The following is a 24,785-nucleotide window of genomic DNA, read 5'->3' as shown; positions in this document are numbered from 1 at the left end:
ATTGTATCAAGTAAAAAAGAGAAAAAAAAAAAATTTAAGTAAAAGAAATGTATGCAATTATAGTTGTGTTGATAATCTAAATGGTAAAAGTAATAAATAATGAGTTCCATAAAATAAGCCACCAAGGCACAAAAATAGGTATAAACACGTGTGAAGATATATATATTTAATACGCTGTCATATGTATAATTAAAATGTTATTGTTATAAAAAAAAAGAGTTTGAAACTGTTTAGGAGAGAGAATATTTGATAAATATTAATATCCTAATTATACTCCATATAAAAGGCACAAAATATTAATAGTATGAGAGAGAAAAATCTGTAAAACAAAATTAAATTAAATACAAAATTAAATGTTTGTTATGTATGTAATTTAAAAACTTAGTTTGTAATTAAATATAAATATATTGATATTTTGTTAATAAAAGTCTTAAGGAGTATATTTTTGTAATTTTCACTAAAAAAAAAGGTTAAGATTTCATCAAGAAGCATAATGAGACCTCAATTGCAATAGGTATAAACTATATTTTCTGTGCATCCATTAAAAACAAGTCTAAAGAAAAAATTCACTTTACTTAATCACAAAACGCTTTACTATGAGTCTAAATTAAAAGTATCATTTGACTTCTCAAAAATGTTGAATTGGGTTCAGGTAATGGACTTATTTGTCTAATTAATACGAGTCATTTTGATCATATTATATATTTGACTAATTCATTTATAAATGATATGATCAAAATTACTAATATCGCGAGACATAATAGACCATTAACTGAACCCACAATAATGCAAGTCAACATACTTGATAAGTTAATGGGTATTCTTAGTCTAGATTTATAGTAAAAAAAAATTGTGACTAAGCAGAGTAAAAACAAATTATATTTGATTTTAATAAACATGCATAAAGAATATAGTGTTTACAAGTTGCAACCTCAAGATATTTCTTGATAAAAATATCCAACAAGGAACTTGATTAGATGATCTCAAAGGATAGAGAAGAAAGATACATTTTTAACAGCCACACAATTTGAAAATTCAAACAAAAAATATAAAAATTACACTGTAATGAATAATAAAATATGACCCGATATCTTTACGAATACGACAAGTTAATGCTAAAAACATTAAAAATGTTGAGTCTATAACATTTAAATTACAAATAGGCCTTCGTAAAGTTGCTGTTATAAACAATGAAAATCCTTTTTAAAAATAAAATAAAAAAATTTCATCAATATGTGAATAATTTTTTTCCCATAGCAAATTTCTACCATAAGTAATAGATATTGTGTTTTCATAATTTGTTTGCTTTATCAACAATTTATTTTTGCATAATTTTTTTTAAAGATAGTTAAATACTAAGTAATTTTTCAAAATGTAACCACCTTAATTAGATTTATCATGATAAAAAGGAAGTTTGAAAAGTATTTTAATACAATATTTTAAAGGTTTCAAGTTTACAATTTTTAAATTTAATTATTAGATGATTTTTGTTTTGATATTAACATTTAATTACATATTTAAAAATAACTAAGAACATAAGAAACACAAAATTAAAAAACAATTTAATTATAATTATTTTAGTTAAAAGTTAATTAAGTAGTTACTAATTAATATTATCTATTATTATTGTAATCGACGTCTTTTGTTTTGGACCTTATCAAACAAGGCTCAAAGCAAAATGTATTATTCACCCAAGTCTGTCATATATATATATAAATCAAAATCATAATCAATTATTTATTAGAATATGTCATGATAAAAGAAAAAAACTTCCCAACATCTCTAACAAAAATAATAATTAAGAAATTATAACATAATGCTATAATATTATATATTTCTGGACTCAATCTAGTTCTCCATGATAACCATTAAGGTTTAACACTTGTAAATGCAGCTATATATATATATAATGATTAATGCATTAATAAGGAATATAAAAGGCAACAAACAAACAAATAAAGAATAACCAGTTGATTAATTATTCATCTATTTAATAAAAAAAATTGAGTCAGTCACAAACAAAATTATTTAATAAAAATTATGTTGTTAGACGTAATATAATGCACCATCAAATTAGATGGGGCATATTTTTTCAACGAAATTCTATCCAACTTGATTAGATATATATATAGATGTGTGTGTGTGTGTGTGTGGCCTAAATCCCACAAAGAAAAATATTCATCCTAAATTTATATTTTTATAGTGTTAATCATTTTAATTTTTAATATGTCTTTTTCTGTTTAATGAAAAATCCTCAAAAGAAATGATCGAGAATTTAAATTATAATTAATTTAATGTAATTCACTTCATTTTTTATTTCAAAGTACAGTTTTATTGATTTTATTTTATAAGGATAAATAATAGTGAAAATATGTTAGGAAATGTCACTAATTTGAATAGTGTTACTGATAAAAATATAATTTTAGAACGAAAGTTGATTTTGTTAAATGATTAATTGTTAAAGCATAAAATTTTGATCTGACACATATAAAATATGAAACATTCTTCAATAGCGTTCTCAAATTCATAGTTTAATAAAGAGAAGTAACTTTAAAGAAAGATTAATGACTATTTTTTTTTAAAAAAAAGAGCTAGATAGAGAGAACACTAACCTTTTATGGCGATATTCCTTATACTTGTTCAATTAAATCTCTAACTTGGAACCTTGAATTGAAAAATTATGAAAAAATAATTAAAATTTCAATCAAATGACTTAAATTAAAAGCAGAGATAAATAAAGAAAACTGACATTTATATGATATCAGATCTGAAACTTATTAGCAGAAATATTTAGATCCAAGCCTTAAAATAAAAAATAGTTACTAGACATTAGATCTTAGATCGATATCCTTAAATTCTTGAATAATACATAAAGTATTGTCAAAATCAAAGGAAAGATCAAAGATAAAAGGACAAAAAAATTATACTTTATATGTTATTTGTAGGCATAGAGTGGAAGTGAACAAAAAAATCATATAAAGGCTTTGTTGCGGCCATGGAGATAGGCAAAGAGACAATGTATAGTGATAGGCTAGAAGCGTCTGTTAGGGTTTTCGACGAAGATGATTTTTATAGGCTCGAACAATGCGCCTTTTTTATCAAATCACCCTTATTAATTTTAAAATATTACTCTAAAACCTCAGATATTTTGATAAAGCTCTCTAAATACGCTGTATATGACGTGTATTGTCATCATATTTGGTTGTCTATCTAAATGTAGTAAATGACGTATATTACCTATTGAACCTTTCTTTAAAGGAAAATAAATAAAGAAATTGTTACGTTGAACAACTTGAGAGTATGTTGCATGTCAAGTCCCAACATTTGATAATACACCAACTCTTGAGGTGTGTTTGCATGGAAAGCAAATACAAATGAAAATCATCGGTAGGAACTTTAAATATAAAACACATTTAAATATAATTAACCCCCACCATTATCACTAATTATTGTCCCACACCCGTCACCATCATCTAACAAATCTCCAATACATCTACCATCATCTATTGACATAATTTTTCTTAAAATATTTGATATATATTAGATTAATTTAACATTTTTAAATTTATGTTTATAATTTTTTAAAGAAAGATAAGTTTTATGTATTAAAAAATAAATCATCATGACTGTTTTATTTTCTGATGCTAAAATAAGATTTTAACATGTGTTCAGTTCAAACATAGATTGTTCTCTATAAAAACTAAATTATTTCAAAATTATAGCTCTGAACGAAAACTAAATTATTTCAAAATTATAGCTCTGAGATTATAGTTTATAAACTAATTTATCATATTTATAAGGCAGGATAAAATTATCTAAATTGAATGAAATAAGATTAGATATCTCAAATTAAGTTTGAATTTTTACTTATGTTCTATGCTCTTTCTGTTCAATAATAGTTGTCCATCATTGACTTGACACATGAATTAAAAAACAGTAAATGATAGATATAATTTTACCAAATCACGCCATTTAAAAATTGAAAAAATGAATATTAGTAATATTTAATAGCAAAGTTAAAATAGACACAACATGATAAATTATTCATTAATTTTATAAACTAAACAAGTATTATTAAACATTCAAAATAATATATCAAATAAATAAAAATAAATAGAGAAAATATGTGTTTAGTTAAAGAAGTAATATAAATTTATACCGTCAACTGAACGACCCCTTAAATATTCGGAGCAAGCATTTTGTTAGCGTGTTTAAACGGTGTCTTTTGGCTAAATAGTGAAAAGGCAAAAACAATTTAGACTGTGTGCCAGTGCCACTGTGGGTCTAGTCAAATTCTTGAAAGCATACAAATGATGAGTAATTAGCGAAGAAGAAACTGGACTGGCGTGAATTAGCAGCAATAGCCCTAAAGAACCATAGTGTGGGGGACCGGAATATTGAATTACCTTAAAAATATCCGTTATCCATAGTGGAGACGAAAAATATCTTTACCTCTCTGATATATTTTTTGGATAAATCGATCTGAATTCTGAGTGATTCTGTCAAAAATGGACCCTGCACAAGAAGCTCAGAACAGAGAAACTTTCCGGCAAGCTGTGACTAACACCCTTGAACGCCGTCTTTTTTACATACCCTCTTTCAAGATCTATCGTGGGGTTGCTGGCCTTTATGACTATGGCCCTCCTGGATGTGCCGTTAAATCCAATGTCCTCGCCTTCTGGCGCCAGGTTTCCCCTTTTCTTGTTTTGTTCTTATATATGTTCTTTACTCAATTGGGGTTATTCAATCAGGATAGTAAACAGTAAGGGGTCGTTTGTAATTGGAGACAAGAAGGGGTTGTTGCTCAGATGGTAGGGTTTGTTTGGTAGCTACTAAAGAAGCAAATTATTCATGTATTAATTTGGTAGCCAAGTTAGGAAATAAATTGTTCACGTTTACAATTAATACCACTTTTGATTTGCAATTTAGAAACCCGCGTGACTACTTGTATAAGTTAGGAGGGAATTGGTGTATTATCTTATGGTGGGATAGAAGATAGAATAACTAATACGTGCGTAATTCTAACCAGCTACCGAATGTAACATAATGGTATGGTTTTAGTTAGACATGTTCATGATCATGGGTTTGTATGAAGAATGTTGTATTATGTTCTTCTTTCTTGAGACAAGATGGGTTCTGCCATGTTTATATGATGTGTGTTAAGATAACTTCAATTGGTGACTTGTGCTTTTGTAATTCAGCATTTTGTTCTTGAGGAGAACATGTTAGAGGTTGATTGCCCATGTGTTACACCTGAGGTTGTGTTAAAGGCGTCAGGTCATGTGGATAAATTCACTGATCTTATGGTGAAAGACGAAAAGACTGGCACTTGTTATCGTGCTGATCATCTGCTCAAGGACTTTTGCAAAGACAAGCTTGAGAGAGATCCTAATCTTCCTGCTGAAAAGGCTGCGGAATTCAGGCATGTGCTTGCTGTTTTGGATGATCTTTCTTCTGAAGAGCTCGGTGCTAAGATTAAGGAATATGGCATTACTGCTCCTGATACCAAGAACCCTCTTTCTGCCCCTTATCCTTTCAACCTCATGTTCCAAACCTCAATTGGGCCATCCGGCGTGAGTCCTGGGTAAGAATATCATTTAGAGCTGTGCTAACCCATTGCTTTTGCTTAGTTTGATAGAGATATTTTTTGAATATCCTGTCTGTCTTCATTTGCGTGCAGTTACATGCGTCCAGAGACTGCTCAAGGCATTTTCGTCAACTTCAAGGACTTGTACTATTACAATGGAAATAAGCTTCCTTTTGCGGCTGCACAGATTGGTCAAGCTTTTAGAAATGAGGTTAAAAAGCGAATCTTACTGTTGCCTTTGTTTTTCTGATGTGTATCCTGATCATATTTGTATTTTTCTACTATCTATCTGGAAAAAGTATAATTTGAGGACTTCTGAAGGGTGAATAAGTAGTTGTCTGGGCTCTTAAGTTTCTCCACATTGCTGATGATCAGAATCTGTAGACTGTTCTATCTTAATCTGCTGCCTTGGGTATGGTGAAGAAGACATGAGTGATGCTTCAAGTGTGCAACTAATAGCATTATGCTAATACATTTTGTGTAGAAATGTTAGGCAACTATGCTTCAATATTTTACCCAACCCTTTTTCCCCCTTTTTTGGTTAATTTTTATTTGATCTATATGTTAATGAAGCTTTCTTGATTTATTTTACCTCTCTAGCTAGCTCATAGAAGGACCATGTTTGCATTTTTGTAAATAATTTAAGATGACAAGATATGCAGATCTCACCACGTCAAGGTCTCCTGAGAGTCCGTGAATTTACACTGGCTGAGATTGAGCACTTTGTTGACCCGGAGGATAAGTCCCATCCAAAATTTCCTGATGTTGCAAATTTGGAGTTCTTGATGTTCCCAAGGGAAGATCAGGTGGCTGGAAGATCAGCAAGGAGAATAAATATTGGTGAAGCAGTCGCCCAGGTTAGCTAATGTCAACGATTAACTTCTCCTTTGTTTCTTCCTCTCTCCTGGATAATCTCTCTGATTTCCATTATCCATATTTGAAAATGACTCATCACACTGTTATTGCTGTAGGGAGTTGTCAACAATGAAACTCTTGGATATTTTATAGGAAGAGTATATCTATTTCTTACTCATCTTGGTATTGACAAAGATCGGTTACGGTTTCGACAACATCTTGCAAACGAAATGGCACATTATGCGGCAGACTGTTGGGATGCTGAAATTGAATGTTCCTATGGATGGATTGAATGTGTTGGTATAGCTGATAGATCTGCCTATGACTTGCGTGCTCACACGGTAAGACTAACATAAAATAGGCGCATTCTGTTAGTTTTTTCTATTCTTAAAGCCCCCTTCCCAGTCTTCTCTTATGGTGCTTCATCAGTTGCTTGGCGTTTGAATTTCCAAGTTCACTGCTTTCTTCTTTTCGGGATCTATCGGATAACTTATGGTTAGCCTAGGTTTCATGCAAATGGACGTATTTTTTCTGAGTAAACAATTGTATACTGGGTATTTTTCCAGCCTCTCTACTTGAGGTAGAGGTAAGGTCTGCGTACACTCGACTCTTCCACACTTTGTGGGAATAGACTGGGTATGTTGTTATTTGTTGTAAACAATTCTATACTGAACTGAGTACCTATTGCAGGATAAAAGTGGTGTACCTCTTGTTGCCCATGAAAAGTTTCCAGAGCCCAGGGAAGTAGAGGTGTTTCTCTTTCTCTCAACCCCTGAACAAGATAATCTAATCCTGAATAAAATACATAAACATGCTTACTAGCTTAATTTGTTATCTCTATTTTCAGAAGCTTATAATAGTTCCAGCGAAAAAGGAGCTGGGTCTTGCTTTTAAGGGTAACCAAAAAATGGTGGTTGAAGCACTGGAGGTACCTGATAGTATTGCATTAGTTTACTCGTTTACGCCTTTCATGTGAGGGTTAATTATTAAGTGTAATTATTTGTTTCTGTTGCAAGGCTATGGGTGAAAAAGAAGCAATGGAAATGAAAGAAACATTGGAGTCTAAGGGGGAGGCAACATTTAATGTTTGCACGCTTGACAAGGTTGTCACTATAAACAAGAATATGGTGTCCATCTCCAAGGAAATAAAGAAGGAGCATCAGAGGGTTTTTACTCCATCAGTCATTGAGCCATCTTTTGGTATTGGGAGGATAATATACTGCCTCTATGAGCATTCTTTCAACACCAGACCTAGCAGAGATGGTGATGAACAAATGAACTTTTTCAGTTTCCCTCCTCTCGTAGCTCCTATCAAATGCACGGTGTTTCCGTTGGTTCAGAATCAACAATATGAGGAAATCGCTAGACAAATTGCTAAGTCACTGACTGTCTATGGGATCTCGTATAAGATTGACATAACAGGTATCCTTGTTGTCTTCGAAAGTTATTCTAAGCACTAAGCTGTAGCAACTTCTGATTTAGGACTGTCACTTTTCTTTCCTTTGACAAGTATAATGAGTTCCCTTTCTTTCAATTGATATGAATGTTAATTTCAAAATCCATCACTAATTTTCTATTTGATTTTCCGTGAAAAGCTATCTGAATCTAGGGTGTTGGAGATTTATTCTCCACCCGTTCATTTACATGTCACCTGTATACTCATTTTGCCATTTCTGAGAATGACTAATTTGAGCTATCAGTTGCTTGCGAATTATTTGTTTGTCCTTTTCACTTAGGACAGTGATAAGAAATCGATATGTGGACATTACTTTAGACTCTTATTAAGATATGTTTTCTACGTTGGCTTAGAACTAAGATAGTGTTAAGCAAATTCTAACATTGGTTGCAATATTGGATTGGTGTTCACTGGGAATTGCACCTAATAGTGTTTTCCAACTCTGTTCACTAATGCTTAGGCAGAAGGGAAGAAATAACCTACTTTCTTTTGCCTCTAGTGGAATTCGAACTAGTCTCTATGATGTTCATTCCAGCTGGTAACTGGTGCAAAAGTCTAGGTGTACAAGCTGGCCCGGAACACTACTAGTATAAGAAAAGGGAGAACTACATTCACTCGGAAATTTGTAAGTTAACTAAATAAAATTTGAAACAATATTTTGATTCATGTTGAGTAATTGACATAATGTATTGTCCGATGTTCATTAAGGTCCATCTGTCCAGGCCAATATTTTCGGTCTATCAACTTTGTTTGCTGACCGAAAATAGGTAGTAACTTCAAAGTCTGGCTAAGGTTGGTGCTTACATGGCAAACAACTTCTGTGTTTGCATTGTCTAAATGCAGAAATTTGAGTTTGACTTCTTCTTTTGACTTACCGTACACGGGGACTCCAATTTATCCTTGTGCGCTATCCATTATGGTGCTGGTCTCCTTGTGATATATAAATCTGGTCATGTCTGAAGATGTGTGCACCGGAGACTGTTATTATACAATACTCATATATATGCTAAAGTTTCCCTTGTTTACCAACAAAGTTATATTGACTAATATATGAGAAATCACCAGCAGCCGTATCAAACTATGATAACCTGGTTTTATTGTAGCACTAAAATATGTTTATATACTTTTCTCAAAAAAAATATGTTTATATACTTTAAGGTTGATGAACTGCTAATACAATAACTATGCGTCAAGTGCTAAACAAGTTGGGTCGGCTATATAATTCTTCACTGACCATGTGATTTTGTGCTATAGGTACGTCAATAGGGAAAAGGTATGCAAGAACAGATGAACTTGGAGTTCCCTTTGCCATTACAGTGGATTCAGCATCCTCTGTGACGATCCGTGAAAGAGACAGCAAGCAGCAGATTCGTGTGAATGTGGATGAAGTAGCATCTGTTATTAAGGAGGTAACTGATGGGCAGAGCACATGGGGTGATGTGTTATGGAAATACCCTACCCATTCTTCTTGATCCCCTGAATTGAGAATGTTTATTAGCGGATTGATTTGTTACACATCGACAATTTGTTTGACAATCATTACATCAAAGTGACAGTAAATCCTTGTGCAATGAGAGTACTTTGTACCATTTAGTCCCATAATTCATTTTCCTTATTTGTGGTCTTATTTTTAGTCTATTCTGTTGTTTTTGTCCATTATGTTGAACCATTATGTGTGTTAGAGATGTTAGAACTTTAAGCAGTTACAGAAGGGAAATGAGGGACCTCCATGTTATGCAGAAAATTTTGATCTTTAAGCCGAAAAGATTACATCAACAGTAGAATAAAGTAGGGAAGTTAACATAGTGGCTAAGTCAGAGAGATTGATATACTTTGTAAGCTGCCATCATCAGAAGCACAATTAGAAATGCGGCAGGTGATCAGCAACACCACCAGAAACCGAGCTAGAAGCAGCTGCAGCCGCGTTGCTTCTTTCAGAATGACACAGCTGGCGGAGCTTGGTGGGGACGTACCAAATGGCAAGTCGAGGATGTGCATTGAAGATAGCATCGATATCCCAGCCTTGTCGAGCAGCTATAGCCACCAATGGCTTGTAACACGCCTGTCTCCATGCCCCAACATTCTCTCCTCGCTCCTTGAAAGCTCTCCTTAGAGCATTGGAAGCATCCTCGTCAAGACAATGAAATGCATAGCAATGCACATAGTGTCGCATTTTGGGCTTGTTTATGTAGCTTGCCCCTGCCTTCTTCGCGTACCTGAACACCTGATTCGTCACCTGCATATTCAACACACTCGTGAATCAACCATCCAATACGCGATAACTCTCTGTAACTGTCCTAGATTCTGTGTACCGTCCCAATTTATGCGGTACTTTTGAGAGTTAAACAGTTTAAGTTTGACAAGATATTTGTGCATTGAATCGTCAATTTTTTTTATTAACTTAATTCACAATGAAAAATTTACGATTAAAAATAAATTTGTTTAAATCTCAAAATTTGAAAAATGCCACGACTTGGTACTTTTTCCATCAATACGAGTAGTAAGTTAATTAGAATGCACAAGGTGTAGACTATGGATGTGGTAAGGACAAGGTTACAGGTGGAGGTACGTGAGTGGAAGTACAAATGGAGTAATGGGGCAAGGGCTGAAATTCAAGCTTTTATGGTTGAGCCCATCAGTCCGTACCTTAGCTGTCGAGTTTACTTGTGGACAGCTAATGGTTACTCTTAGACCCAATTAACGAGGTCCTCTGTTACCACATTCATTTTTATGCACGACCTTTCCCCCCAACTACTACTACTACGACGACTCACTAACTTTATCAGCACAATTATACTATTGTGTTTCAGAGTAATAGTAATTAATAAAAAGAGAAAGAGAGAAAAGGAAGGTGACCTTAGTAGGGCATTTTTCACCTCGTTCCTTAGCAATAGTCTGAACTTGGATCAAGAAATCACGGCATTGTTCGTAGAGATGGAACAGATAATCCAAGCCGTTCTTTTTGCCACGTGCCACTTCCCCAGGCTCCGTCACGATAAACGGATGCTCCCTTTGTCTCTCGCTTATTCCTCCTCCTGCTCCTCCACCTTCGTTAATATTCTCATCATCTTCTTCTCCTGGTTCCTCCGTTTCATCATCCTCCTCTCCTGAAGCCCCTCTTCTCTCCCTCCCCGTCGCCGTCGCCGCTTTCTTCCTCCTCCTTTGTTTCATTCTCCCACCACCACCTGCCGCAACTTCCCATGTCCCGCCCCCACCGCTTCCTGCCGCTTCTCTCTCGTGCTGCTGCTGCACTGGTGGTTCCTCCGATAATCCTACTTCACCATATGTATAAGGACAACTACGTATACATGCTCATTTTAAACGTATAATAAAAATTGTCAGAAGTTCATAACACATGAATGATATACACATGACATAAAATCAATTTACTAGATCTCTCATTTTATATATATGCAATGATTTCGGTGTATGAAACGTCAAAATACTTCATTTTTATATATTTAAAATTATATATAAAACTGAGTGATACTAATTAAGATATTCCTAAATATTTTACTAGTATAAGATTTTGAGAAAATTATTTCCAGACTCTTTTTGTTTAGTTTTATAAGTAAAATATACGAGTAGAAGATTACGTACGTAACCAACCAACTGCGATTCTTCAGAAACCCAAATTATTGTGCTTGATCTCCATAGAAATTAGAATATACGCAGCAAGAACCCTATAGTTGCTTAATTGCATGCACCAGGAAAAGATAACATCAATATAACAGTGATTTTACAAGCATTTTGAAGACTTCTTGTGCAATTCAGTGCAAAGTTGGTTCACTACATGTAATTGAAGAAAATTATTAACCTTCTTGTGATAGAGCGTCAAGGACATTAGTTCCACCGTCGGACAAAATATGTCCGCGGCGCCGTGCTTCCTCTTCCTCCAGCCTCCGCCATTCAGCTCTAATCGCCGCTTTGATACCGTACCTTTCTCCGACGAGTAGGTCCCACCTAAAAATCTGCGAGAGACTATTCATCATATCATCAAGTTCTTCATCTTTCATGTCCAATAACGTGTTCACAGTGAACCCTAACTCCGCCATCTTAGCGGCGGTGTAATAGCGTATGCCGTACGCTTGAAACAACTCCTCTAGTCCTCCTAGCTCCCTCGTACTCCGTAAGTACGATGATGTTGGGAGCGGCTGAGGAGGTGGTGGTGGTGCTGGTAGAGGCGGAGGAGGTTGTGGTGGCGCCACCGGTTCTAATAGACGGCTTGGTGGTGGCATTGCACCTCTTGGGTCCCACTTGAACAAACTCGCTGAGAAAGCTTCTGGGTCCATCTTGTTAGAAGCACACACTTGGGTAAATATGAAATGAAAGATGAAAAACTGTTGCTTTTTATAAGAGTTTTACTTCGACTATAAAATAAATATTTGCATTACATTACTTTGTTTGCGTACTCTGTTCTCTCCTGATTCTTTATACACCATTAGTTAAATGGTAATTATAGATCAGTTCAATAAGTACACGTACATACTTATTTTTTCATCATCTCAGATTAATGTAGTAATTTTTGTTTTATTCGAAAAATTACAAGCCAAACGTTTAGAGGAAATATGTATATGTAGGTGTTATTTAGATAACATGGTAGTACATTTTTTGTATATATTGATAGTGAACATGAATACTTAAAAGTCATTATAGATAAATCATTTGATAAGTATTACTGATTGATAATTAGATAATTTTTCGAGGATAGTGCTCTTTTGGTACGAAAGATAAGAAATAACTAATTTCAGAATTAATTTTAAGATGAGTTTATTTCATGTTTGTTTGTGATAACATTACGAAATAACTAACTTATCTCCAACTAAATAAGCCCTTATAAGTTAAAATTTACTAAGATTTTACCTTATATATATACGGAACGGACAATATATAGAAAAACTTAAACTATCAGCTTACTAAAAAAGATATCTCAATTTGTAATTTGAAAAATAAGTGAAAATACATCTTACACCAAAGATAAAGATGATTTTTTCTTTACACTATATATAAAATAAAAGTTTGTTTTTAACTTTGAAAATATATACAAAATTTCTGGGATAGGATCAGAGTCATACGTGAATAGCAATGTGCTTTTCTGCATTTGCATACAGAGAGAAAAGGTACGGATACAACAGTTGAAATAATTTTGCTTTTTTGGAAGAGACTTAGTTCAAATAAAACTAGTTCCAATTCCGAACCAATCAGCCCCAGTCTCTACTTCGACACCTTTTTTCGACTATATGGGCAACACATTTGGGATTTTTCCCATTTTAGAAACTTTTTCTAATTACGCTTCTCCACACATATATTCATTACTCGCTTTTTTGTTCATTTTTATTTGTTTATTGTTTCTTTTATGATCATAGTGTTTAAGTCAATTTATGTGCATCTCGACTAATTACATGTGATATTTGCTACCTTACAACAACAATGGATCGGATACCATATAATTCTGTCTACCAAAGCTAAGATAAATGAAAAGAATCATATAGTGTGTTTTTGTCTTCGCAAAGTTTTGGACCTAAAAGCTCAGCATTCTCAATTTTATCTGTCCATTGTTCCAAAAATATTTTTTTAATTTTTACTTGTTATGTTATAGCATATCAATAAAACATTATAGTAAAATGTTCATATCAATCATTATTTTTTAAGAAACGTGAAAATTAAAATTCAAAGTGGACAAGTCAGTCACCAAGGTTAATTTATTAGATAATTTAACTAAAAATCATCCTCGAAAATATTGAAGATAAGTTGAATTTTTGTACTACTAGAAAATAAGAAATTAAATAAAAAAAGCAAAATTCTATGTTAATTATATTTAATTATAAGAAAATTCATTTAGGTAGGTGCTATTTAGTTAGGAATTCCTCCATAGCTTATTTCAGTATCACTAGCATGGGTGGAGCTAGGTGGGGTTTGTGGATTCAGACGAACCCAGTAGCTTTTTCGTAGACCTTATATTCTTACTAGAAAATTAAGTAATAACCTGTGAACCCCTGACAAAATTGATTGACAACTCAATGTTAAGAAAAGGGAAGGAAATTTAGAAACCCTAAACTCTTAATACTGGTTCCGCCTCTGAAATTACTAGAGATTTTTTATTAAAAAAATTAAATGAACTTTTTGCTCAAGTGGGGGACTTGTACGTGAAGAAAATTTATAAAGGATTCAGTTGAAGTTGAAGGGGACCAAAGTTAAGAATTAGACTAGTATTACTTGGCAAGTTTAAAGTATGCTATATATATGCAGGGAAGTACGTATTTACAGAAAAAAGTATCACACAACAGAACTAAGGTGTTAAGCCTAATAATCTTTTTGTAATCTAATAAGGCTGTTTCCCTTTGTACTTTCCAAACACAAAAATATGGATTTACGTATTCACGATATATCCTATAAGCTTATCTCTCATTCTTATGATATATATCCTCGTAGACGTATTCAGGATTTTAAGAAGTTGAGTCTACTATGATGACTGACGAAGAAATCAATATAGGATTTATATTTGACGCGTGCAATCTTTAGATTCTAAGCATAAACTCATTACTCCAAAATTATTAAAACATTTCGCTTTTTTAGTAAGTTTTCACACATGTATTTATATATTGTCTCGAAAAGTATTGGAATGATTAGTTGAATTCATTGTCTATATATTACATCCTCCACTGCCTACTGATTTTAAGTATAAAATTGCTATTTCATTGTACAAAATTTAACAATGATAATAGAAGGAATAAAGCAAACAAAGAAAAGTGAATAAAAATACATAAGTAAAACACCATATTTTATGTATAGTGTTCATATTTTATTTATTTATCTTATTATACACATGAACCATTCATAATTTAAATCAATCTCTCAACAACTTCCCTGGTGTGAATTTCTATGCTTATTTCTATTTCAGGACTAGTCGAAATATTTTAACATTTTCAAAAGTACAATTCTATATGGAGTAACTAACTACATAAATTTGGAAATGAATCAATGGTATCCTTTTATCAAAATAAAATATATTTTATAACAGTATTATACATAAAATATTCGTACTGAATAAGAAAGATGTGGTCAACTTTAAGACTAAATATTTGGACCAATGAAATGATGACACGTACTATAGAGCAGAGCAGTGTACGGATTTTATAGTAAAATTTTGTCGCTGAGTTGCAGAGAGTCATTGCGTTAGATTCGCAGAATTGAATATCCAGCTTTAACTTCTTTGGACTTTCTTTGCTTTTGTCTCTTCTCATAATAACAAGAAAAATTAAACCACAATTCCTTTGACTAAAAAAAATATTTATTTATTTTAGTATAATTATTAATTTAATTTGATAATCAGTATTACCTTGGTCCATTTTTAATTGTCATGATTTGCTTTTTAGAGTCAAATTATAAAAACTTTGACTTAACATTTTATGATATATATTTTCATCATATTAATATGCAAAAAATTGCAATTATAATACTTTCCGTATATTTTTTAAGTATCTAATTGTTTTATTTAAAATATCGAATTAATGTAATCTAATTTATTGACTTTTGAAAAACGCAACATGACAATTAAAACTGGACAGATGAAGTATTTAGTTACGAGAACTTAAAATTGTATTTCAAATTTGAAAAGAAATAATATTATAACCTATGTTTCAACTCACTTTTTAATGTTTGAAGTTGTTTCAAATATTGTTTGTAAAAGGTATAATCAAATATAACTACATCTTCTACTTTAACTCTATAAGTTTCAAAAATATATAAAATAAGTGAAAGATATTTAAAATCTATGACAAGTGACTACTTAAAAAAATTTCATCTAGTTAATTGTTTCACTTTAATTTTTCTTCATCAAGAAGTATATTATTTCTAAAATTTAGACTATTTTAGCTATTCTGAAAGATGCTTTTTTGGAACGAACTTTTGGTATCAAAATCGGGCGTCATACAAAAAAAAAACTAATATTAATTGCAAATTATGACAATGATAAATTAGACGACTCATAATATTATACTAAATAACATATTTGGTTAATTGGTCTACACATGACATAAAAAAACTATCGAAAGAAAATATATCTCCTACTAAATAAAAGTCTTTAATAACTATATTATGGATGTTATTTTGTTATATTTGAAAATAAAAAAGAACTTGATCTCAGAGTTTTGATTATTTACTTTATTTTTGGTGTTCCTCGACCACCCCACCAACACAAAAAATAAAAACAAAGAAATTGAAAAAAGAATAGTTGTTAGAGGCTGAAAAACGTTTCAAAGTGTTAATGATGGTTTGTCCTAAATCTCAGAGTCTTGATTTAATTGCAAATGTCAGGTCAGTGAAAAGACAGTTTGCAAAAGTCACTTGTATATATTGGTTAATGTTCTAATTAATTTGAATGTTGTTTAATCAATTGTCTAAATTAAGCAAAACTAGGAAAGTATTTTGGGAAACTTACCTAAATGCTCACTACCGAGTACCGTCATATACTCTTATACACTTCGATGGTATATGTTGTGTATATTACATTTATATAATATATGCATATTTAGTATATAAGGTATATACTATACATATTTTGTAATTAAATGACCCAAAGACATTGGATTGTAATTTTACCAAGTGTTGTTTCCTTCCATATATGTCTGTCATCATTTAAGGAGGTAATAATTTCACTTCGAATTAGTTACGGGAGTACATAAATTATAGCGAATTAGTTACGGGAGTACATAAATTATAGCTTTTAGGTATCCCATGGATTTAGTCACGGTGTGCGAAAGTTGACCCGAACACACTTGGTCATTAAAAAATAACTTTTCGAAGCAAGTTTTTATCTTCAATAGATTGAAAACAAAGACCCATTAACCAACATCGATCATACTATAGAAGCGATTGTTATAAGAACGGTGATAAGAATCAAAAGGGCAATTGAAAAGAAATAAGAAAACATACGTGGAAATATCGAAAACTAATTGAATTTATTAGCAACAAGGACTTTATAACTTCACCTCTCAATTGAATTCGATCAAATAACAATAACCCAAACTCAATCAAAAACGAGAAAACCAAATTGAATCCACCAAGAGGGCAACTCAATTGCTATAAGAAAGGCTCCTAGGCTACCAATGCTGTTTATATGATCCAGAAACGAATTATGTGCTGAGTGCAGTCAGTTTCTCCTTCTACAATGGATCTTAAATTTAGGAGTATTTGACTCTTATGTGCTGTGCCAGTTAGAGTAAATAACAGAGCTATAAGCCTGATTTGAATATTTAAATTCTTTTCTATATAAAAGCTAGATGTTTACGAATGTAAAATCATAGTACAAACGTTGTCTTCTTATCGAGTGCATTGCCTGAAAGACCTCGTAAACCAGCTCTGAATAATAATGATGTGTAACTACTTGCTTAGGCTTCATGAATAGGAACTAATGGCATTTTGCCTCCATAAATATCTGGTAGCTGGCTTTCATCAATGTCTTGAAGTAGAGTTTCCGTGAGTCGTTTGTTTTCCACAAATGTAATCTGAGAGAAAAGATGATTTTAATACAATGTTGAAATAACAAGGCTATCGTTGACTAATCTCTGGCATTGTTTCCATCAACCATTTTAGAGCCTCACCTTCTTCTTGGTGTTGTTATCAATAAAAGGGTACACAAGCTTCCACATTGTCCAGAATATGTAAGGAACATGAACTACAATCAGTTTTCCGAGTCTTTCAGGGTAGCAGTCCTGCGATTAATAATAAATTTCAAGATTATGAACTATATAATATGGTGAGCCTTTACGTATTACAGTTCCAAAAGGAAATATGAAAAGGATTTCACTTAACATATACCGGTAGTGTCAAGAGTTTTTACACCATCTGAGTACTGGTGTATCTCAAGTCTTAACCTGTTTTACTCGGTAAGCTCAGTGGTCGAACCAGAAATTTATTTCAAAAAATTACTAAGACGGTCACATCTAGGATTTGAACCTGTGAACTAAAATTGTGCAATCGTATGTATAAAAGGTAAAAATCAAATGAAAAATGGGTAAGTAGACCTGTAAAATGGATAGAGCGCCAAGATATGCACGAACATCACTGTTGGAATAGCCAAAGCCTTGTAGATCCCCAATTACCACAAACTTTTCCCTTCCTGGTGAAGTTCTGATTCATCAAGACAAGCAATTACACATTAATTTCAAAAATAGAGGCCAAACATGCCAATTACTCCCTCCGTCCATTTTTACTTGTCCAATATTCACTTGGCAAGGAGCAATAAACAAAACGACAATTTTACTATATAACACCATTTGAAATATAATAAATTCAGTGCTCTGGGAAATGACTTAAGTTAATAAGGAGGGTAAGTTAAGAACTACGTCATAAATTCTCTCCAGATCTCTAAACTGAACAAGTAAAAATGGACATATGTTTTTAGTAGTGTACCTTGAACAGAGTTTGTCTAAAGCCAAGACAACAAATCCTGTAGATCAAAACAATGACTTAACAATAAGACAACCTGATCTGTTCAAAAGTCATTTCAGGGACCAAAAAACAGCAGGCCAAGTAGAATAGTATCAACAAAAAAAACACATACGTTTGAACTCTTCAAGACCTCCTTGTTTATTCGGCATATGTCTGCCACCAAAAACGACAGCAATGGGGCGTCCTAATTTGTCCACACCTTGTAAGAACATTTTGTTGTGTGCTATCTCATTTGGAATCTCAGTAGGTGAAATGTACCCATTTGGCACAAAACTTTTCTTCCATTTTAGGTATTTCAACAACATTGTTGAAGCTTTTTCCACATCCAGATCCCTTGCTCGAAGAAACCTTCTTATCGCAAAATCATCAACTTCCTACAAAACAATTGATGTATAAACCAGATAAAAAAATGAACCTTGAACCTAACTCAAACCCCAAACATATAGGATGACACAAAACCATATGAAGAGGCAATTGTCCATTCCCTTATTCAATGTAGGACACTCATGACCAAGCATGTGGAAATTCTTTTTAATATGGGTGGGCGGGGTGAGATTCGATCCAGGACCTCTGTCTGCTCTGATACTACGAAAAAAGTCTATGACCATGACCTTTGCCTGCTCTGACATTACGATGAAGTGTGTGACCATCTCATCTAAAAGTCACACCTAGCTCCAACATGTCGAGCACTACATAATGTTGGGTCTCAACGTACTTTAGGAGAACGAATATTGGGCTTAACTCAATACACTTAAAATTAGTGGAGATGTCTATAAACAAATTTCAATTTTTCACTTTTAACATCGAAAAAATCAACAAACACAGCATTAAAATTAAAATACAATTACCTTAGAAGACGGATCTTGTTTCTCAACTACAGCTCTCACAAGAGAAATCTTGTTCATCTCTTCTTCATTGATTGTGGCGTCATCGCAATGTATTGATTGGATCTCTTTTCCTTGTTGCTGCAATTTTATTAGCCCATTATTATTGTGTAGCTCATTTTCTGCTGCCTCAATTTTTCCCTCCATTACTTTACTTTCTAAAACTAGCAGAGCACAGAAAAATACAAAAGGAAGAACCTAACTTTACTTTTAAATTTAATATAATGCTTTTTCTACTTCAATTTATGGCCAATTAACTTGGAAGATGAAATTAGAAAAGGCATATGAGGAAGTTAGAGAAATTAAGACAAAAATCAAATGGGACCACCATAGATGTAGTTGAGTGGAAGTATCTATATACTTGTAGTTTTGCTCGGTGAGATTTTTTTCTTTCAAAATGATAAAATGAACTTTTAGGAATACTTTATCTTTTTTTTAGTGGATCATGTGAATCGAAATTAGCCAGCTAATATTCAGCTTATGAGTTTAGTAGAATCAGTAGTTTTGGCCTAGTTTTGTATTTTTTGTGTTAAATAAGTAGTAATTTACTTAATATGTTTAATAATTTATCCGAAAATCCCTTAACTTTCTTTTCTCGAATGTTTTAACCCTTAACAAATGGTTATACCAAAAAAGTTGCTAGTGGAAGGTAGAATCATAATTTAATTTTTAAAGAACGTAAGTGCATTTCTTATAGTAATGTTTTAAGAAATATTTATATATATATTGCGTTTACGTGTTGTAGCTCATCCCACCTAACTTGAGAAATTGAGGATGTGTAGAGGACACGTTCATTGATAGCTTTTCAACATGAGCTCAAGATCGTATTTACTCCCTCTGTCTCAATTTATCTGACTTACTTTCCTTTTTAGTCAGTCCAAAAAAGAATTACATATTTTTATATTAACTAACAATTTGACTATAAAATGTCTATTTTACCTTTAATGAAATGATTTACAGCCACACAAATTTCTATCATTCATTTTGGACCACAAGTTTTAAAAGTCTTCCTTTCTTTCTTAAACTCCGTGCCGAATCAAAGTACATCACATAAAATGGAACTGAGGGAGTAATATTTTTGAAATGTAGTAAATAGATTGTTGAAAGAAATACAAATATTTGGAGATAATAAAAAAATAAATGAATATAGGGGTTAGTTGTGGGAAGTGGAAGTTCACCTACTTGCCTAACTAACTCATTTGCATTCAATGTGTAGGGCCTACGAGTTTAGTATGAATTGGGTTGCATTTTGGATATTCAAAGAGTAATTATGTGAAATTTTCAAACGTGCGAATTATTGATTTGTTCAAAAGTTACTTGAGTTCAACTAAAATGTCTATAATGAAGATACTAAACTATCTTCTCTTGGAAAAAATGAGAGCAACTACTCACTTGCATGTTTGAGACAAATTAACCAGATGTGAAGCATAAGTTTCACCAATTTGGTAAAGTAAAAAGAATGAAGTTGGAAAACTCTTTGCTTATGGATAATTTGTCCAGTTGTTTTTGTCATATTAGAGGCATTAACTTTCTATTACAAGACCCAAATTACCAGAAAAAAGAAGCAAAATTAAAAACAATAAGACAAAAAAGAACACAAATGGAAAAGTTAGAAACAAGGACAATAATGAAGTTAATGACAGTTTCCTTACAATTTGGTCAGTAGAGGAAAACAATCAATGCAATGAGAAATTTTATGGTTGGAGAGACACAACTATGATTTTGGTATGTGAGAGATTATTTTTGAATAAAAAAATGTGTAGGTCCCACATTTTTTATTCAATATTGTTGTTTCTCTCTCCTGTCTGTCTTAATTTTATAAATAAAAAATTATGTAGGTCCTATTCTTTTATTTTACATTGTTATTTCTCTTTCCCATACATTTTACTCCACATCCGTTTACTTGTCCATTTCTTTTCTTTTCCCCTTTTTAAAAAAAGTTCTTCTTTAATTCTTCTTTCCTAAAATATTTCAGATCAATTTTTACTTATTAATTTTATTTATTCAATTTTTTTATATCATTCGATATATTTATCTTTTTTATATTTGATAATTAACAATGGTGGAGTGATTGGACCCATGTATTTTTCTCCTACCTTTACTTCTCATCCCTCCTTTTGCCATTTCTTTCGTTTCACCTTTTTATTTTTCTAATTCTTTGTGTAATTTTTTAATCAGTTTTTTCAATGGTGAATATTATTTATCCAATTTTTCTTATATATTTATATATGTTCTCCATTTGATAATTATCACGTTGATTATTTAAAAAAATATATATTTGAGAATGCGAGAAAAAAAATAAAAATATTTTCCCTATTTGTGGCATTATGGTTGATAGTTTTTTATATAACTGTTTACCATGAGTTATATTAAATAAATAATAATTGTATAAAAAAAATAAAGAAGATTGAAAAACCTATTTTTATTAATTTGGTACGGTTTATTAATATAAAAATTGATGTAATAATTCAATTTGATAAAGTGAAAAATTGATCTATCATGCTTATATACATGTGCCAAATGAGGGATATTAATAGTTTAGTCGGATTACTATCTAGATTTTTATTTTGTAGACGAAGGTTTTATTCTTCATTTTTTAATTTTCTCCACCATTTTTTCTTCTCATATTTTTATGTAATTTAAAAAATTACTAGTTCAATAAATTAAGAATAGTAATAACTCGTTATTCTTTAATATAATTTTTTCACATAGTACAAACAATTTTTTCATGTTAAACATTGATTATTTTTTTGTAAAATTTAAAATTATTAAATTATTTTATTTTTCAAAATATAAACCTATGGATCAGGTTTAATATTATTTTTTAAAAAAAAAGTAAATAACAAAATCACACAAACTTGAAATTGAAATCACACTTTTAAGAAATTTTGAGATTTGAAATTGTGATCTCAAATCAAAATTTCAATACTGAGCCCCAAATTAGAAGGCCAAACGCCTACTTTTTGCTTGTTACAAAAAGTTAAATCTTTTTTTCTTTTTGGGATCACAAGCAAGCTCTAGTACCAGCTACGTCAATTTTCTTATAACTGATAGATGATGTACATAACATAATCAACAAAAAGATATAATGCAGCATCAAATTTTTTAGATTTGTTGGCAGAAATAGGCATCAAGTTACTAGTGGGAGGTGGCAGGCATTCATGGAATTAGTTGAGGACTCGAGGTGCGCAAAAACTGACTCAAACACCATGATCATAAACAAAAAGGTATCAAGTGGAGACTGTGGAGTGTGTTACAAAAGCCAGAATCGATAACATCGACCCTCCTCATAACAAAGACAATCTTACAAGCAAAAGCTTAGTTCCAAATCAAAGTAGTGTCACAATGATTCAGTGCTCAAGTTTGATCAAAGAAGGCATTTTGATGCAGAAAAATTAGCTCTTTTTTGTTATAAGCAACTGTTTGAGTTTAGAAGAAGATTATTGAAACACCCATTGTCAAGCAGCCCACAGCCATCCAAGGACCACGTTGAAGTACACCAATTAGCAACACCTTGGGCAGAAGATTATATTCACTATCCTACAACAGAGAAATGATTTCCCTGTTTTCTAATGTTTGCTCTCTACGCTGACAACTTTCTTTTCTCGTTATTTCCACATTTACACATCCTATGATAGACAGCAGAGTTATTTGCAATTCATAAGTTCATTTTCTCTAGCTACATCACTTCCATGTGCCTTTTGAATTTTGAAAAATGGACTATTCAGAGATGTTCCTAGCATACAGTAGGAGCAGAAAACGACGCTTCTCAAAAGTTTGTTAAAGCTGAACCTGAGCAAAGGGACAAGCGATCACCCTAAAGTATTAACTTCCTAGTCGAAATTATGCATACACATAAACAATGCTTAACCGCGCTATGCAATAATATCCACTCATATAATGTGTAACAGGTACTCATCTCAGCAGCAGTTCAGCATTAAATCCACAGCTTGCATTTTTAATGGGATTAACTTTCTTTACCTATTCTAGCAGCCTTCCAGAAGAATCCTCGAAACCTACCATAAGTAGTACTTCTAATTAGGATGTAAAAATAAGATCCACTAATACAAACATTTTCACTTCCTCATCAGTTCATGGCAAATTCCTTCCATCCTTTACAGAGGAGGGAACAGAGAAAGTGGCTAAAGTGATTGTTGCTGTCTATATGCAGCACCGGGTTGCCAGTTCAGGCAATTGAATGCCAACAATGACAATTCAGGCTATCGCACGCAGTATATGAATAATAGAAATTGTATTAGCTAGACTTACCCAGTTCTTTGTTCAAGAAGTGCCGGAAAATGCATCTTTACATAACTGCATGTACAAATCCATAACAGCACTACCGTCAAGAAGGAATGGAAATTAAAGAGCGCTGACTGAAAATACGAAAAATGAAAGTATTAGCATCTATTTATATAATCAACACATTATTCTCATTTCAATGCAACTCACCATATCTGAACTTTCCTCTCTTGATCAATTTTTGCTTCAACCAAGTCACCAAACCTACAAAGTAAAGAAGCATAACTTAGTTTCCTCTCGCACAACAACAACAACATACCCAGTGAAATTCCACATGTGGAGTCTAGGGAGGGTGATGTATACGCAGACTTTATCCCTACTGTGTGCAAGTAGAGAAGTTGTTTCGGATAGACCCTCGGTCTCAAGTAAAGCATATCAAAACAAGTTTGAATAAGCAATTCACAAGCAAAGAAGCAAGGTTGAAAATAATGGACAAAGAAACCGTAGCAACAACAAATAATACGAAAATCAATGCAAAAGAAACAATGGATAATAAAAGATTCAAAGGAATAAGATAATAGAAAAGTAATAATAATAATAATATTCATACATATAAGAAAAAGTAGATAACACTCGACTACCTGCTGACATTTTACCTTAATCCTCGACCTCCATATCCTCCTATTTAGGATCATGTCCTCATTAAGTTGTAGGTGAGTTATGCCCTATCTAATCACCTCTCTCCAATACTTCTTTAGCCTACCTCAATCTCTCCTTAGACCCATCAAAGGAATATTATGTTAATGATAAATTGGTAGTGATTCCTCCTTGTGATTTTGAATCATTCAACACAACCACCTCAAATTGATGAAACCAATTAATACTACAGGGATCAGTTCCCAACCACATTTGAATCTTTCTACTTTTCTTAGCATTTATTTTTTTATATATATTTTAAATCATCTTAATAAAAATATTTGATTCTACGCTACAATCAGAGTATTAAAAATGGAAAAAACGAAAAAAGGGATTACCTAAACGAGAGGCAATAGCAGAAATTGTAATGATGATAGTGATAGTGATGCGGGGGTTTCAGATCGCAAGCATTGATGAATTTGAAAACGAATTGGCCTTTTTTGGTTTTGATGGAAAAACACGTGGAAGGAAAATTGGCCAAAATTAAATTTAGATATTTAGTAAGTAGTATTTTTATTAATTTCAAATAAAGAACTTGTTTTTTTTTTTAGGGGAAATAGATTTTAATTCTTGTATTATTACATAATTATGATTTTTGTCTATGTGTTATTTG

At 32.2% G+C, this 24,785-nt stretch overlaps 4 protein-coding genes across 5 annotated transcripts; 1 reads left to right on the top strand and 3 right to left on the bottom strand.

The window, feature by feature from the left end:
• Window positions 1-4,275: 4,275 nt before the first annotated feature.
• Window positions 4,276-9,475, top strand: LOC125832073 (glycine--tRNA ligase, mitochondrial 1-like). The gene is made up of 9 exons (XM_049511209.1): window positions 4,276-4,688; window positions 5,202-5,584; window positions 5,681-5,798; window positions 6,250-6,444; window positions 6,559-6,783; window positions 7,133-7,192; window positions 7,290-7,370; window positions 7,459-7,864; window positions 9,153-9,475. The coding sequence occupies exons 1-9, from the start codon at window positions 4,509-4,511 to the stop codon at window positions 9,368-9,370; spliced, it is 1,866 nt and encodes a 621-aa protein (XP_049367166.1). The 5' UTR covers window positions 4,276-4,508; the 3' UTR covers window positions 9,371-9,475.
• A 155-nt stretch (window positions 9,476-9,630) lies between these two features.
• LOC125832404 (protein ALF) lies at window positions 9,631-12,194 on the bottom strand. 2 transcript variants are annotated; one of them, XM_049511548.1, is made up of 3 exons: window positions 11,716-12,194; window positions 10,755-11,170; window positions 9,631-10,134 (listed from the first exon to the last, which is right to left on the bottom strand). In XM_049511548.1, the coding sequence occupies exons 1-3, from the start codon at window positions 12,188-12,190 to the stop codon at window positions 9,760-9,762; spliced, it is 1,266 nt and encodes a 421-aa protein (XP_049367505.1). In that variant the 5' UTR covers window positions 12,191-12,194; the 3' UTR covers window positions 9,631-9,759. The 2 variants fall into 2 exon arrangements, with proteins under 2 accessions (XP_049367505.1, XP_049367506.1); XM_049511549.1 differs by having other exon boundaries at window positions 10,755-11,173; window positions 11,716-12,190.
• A 4,867-nt stretch (window positions 12,195-17,061) lies between these two features.
• On the bottom strand, window positions 17,062-19,562 carry LOC125832169 (uncharacterized). The gene is made up of 6 exons (XM_049511320.1): window positions 19,199-19,562; window positions 18,463-18,724; window positions 18,312-18,348; window positions 17,924-18,029; window positions 17,501-17,611; window positions 17,062-17,404 (listed from the first exon to the last, which is right to left on the bottom strand). The coding sequence occupies exons 1-6, from the start codon at window positions 19,379-19,381 to the stop codon at window positions 17,288-17,290; spliced, it is 816 nt and encodes a 271-aa protein (XP_049367277.1). The 5' UTR covers window positions 19,382-19,562; the 3' UTR covers window positions 17,062-17,287.
• A 3,101-nt stretch (window positions 19,563-22,663) lies between these two features.
• LOC125832449 (uncharacterized) lies at window positions 22,664-24,551 on the bottom strand. The gene is made up of 5 exons (XM_049511602.1): window positions 24,511-24,551; window positions 23,687-23,740; window positions 23,504-23,610; window positions 23,211-23,250; window positions 22,664-22,726 (listed from the first exon to the last, which is right to left on the bottom strand). Exons 2-5 carry the CDS (start codon window positions 23,687-23,689, stop codon window positions 22,664-22,666), a joined length of 213 nt encoding a protein of 70 aa, XP_049367559.1. The 5' UTR covers window positions 23,690-23,740; window positions 24,511-24,551.
• Window positions 24,552-24,785: the final 234 nt, after the last annotated feature.

Source organism: Solanum verrucosum, unplaced genomic scaffold, assembly GCF_900185275.1.
Source record: "Solanum verrucosum unplaced genomic scaffold, falcon-dt-bn FXZP01000009.1, whole genome shotgun sequence".
Lineage (NCBI taxonomy): Eukaryota > Viridiplantae > Streptophyta > Magnoliopsida > Solanales > Solanaceae > Solanum > Solanum verrucosum.
This window is presented reverse-complemented; position numbering and strand designations above follow the sequence as displayed.

Coding starts and splice junctions, on each gene's coding strand:
- LOC125832449 (XM_049511602.1), bottom strand. Junction 23,251..23,503: donor CTTCTTGAACAAAGAACTGG/GTAAGTCTAGCT, acceptor TACTTATGGTAG/GTTTCGAGGATTCTTCTGGA. Junction 22,727..23,210: donor AGGCTGCTAGAATAGGTAAA/GAAAGTTAATCC, acceptor ATTGGTGTACTT/CAACGTGGTCCTTGGATGGC.
- LOC125832169 (XM_049511320.1), bottom strand. CDS start 19,381: ATGGAGGGAAAAATTGAGGCAGCAGAAAATGAGCTACACAATAATAAT. Junction 18,349..18,462: donor AGGTCTTGAAGAGTTCAAAC/GTATGTGTTTTT, acceptor TTTGATCTACAG/GATTTGTTGTCTTGGCTTTA. Junction 18,030..18,311: donor TTAGACAAACTCTGTTCAAG/GTACACTACTAA, acceptor TTGATGAATCAG/AACTTCACCAGGAAGGGAAA.
- LOC125832073 (XM_049511209.1), top strand. CDS start 4,509: ATGGACCCTGCACAAGAAGCTCAGAACAGAGAAACTTTCCGGCAAGCT. Junction 5,585..5,680: donor CCATCCGGCGTGAGTCCTGG/GTAAGAATATCA, acceptor ATTTGCGTGCAG/TTACATGCGTCCAGAGACTG. Junction 6,784..7,132: donor ATGACTTGCGTGCTCACACG/GTAAGACTAACA, acceptor TACCTATTGCAG/GATAAAAGTGGTGTACCTCT.
- LOC125832404 (XM_049511549.1), bottom strand. CDS start 12,190: ATGGACCCAGAAGCTTTCTCAGCGAGTTTGTTCAAGTGGGACCCAAGA. Junction 11,174..11,715: donor TGACGCTCTATCACAAGAAG/GTTAATAATTTT, acceptor CATATGGTGAAG/TAGGATTATCGGAGGAACCA. Junction 10,135..10,754: donor GTGAAAAATGCCCTACTAAG/GTCACCTTCCTT, acceptor TTGAATATGCAG/GTGACGAATCAGGTGTTCAG.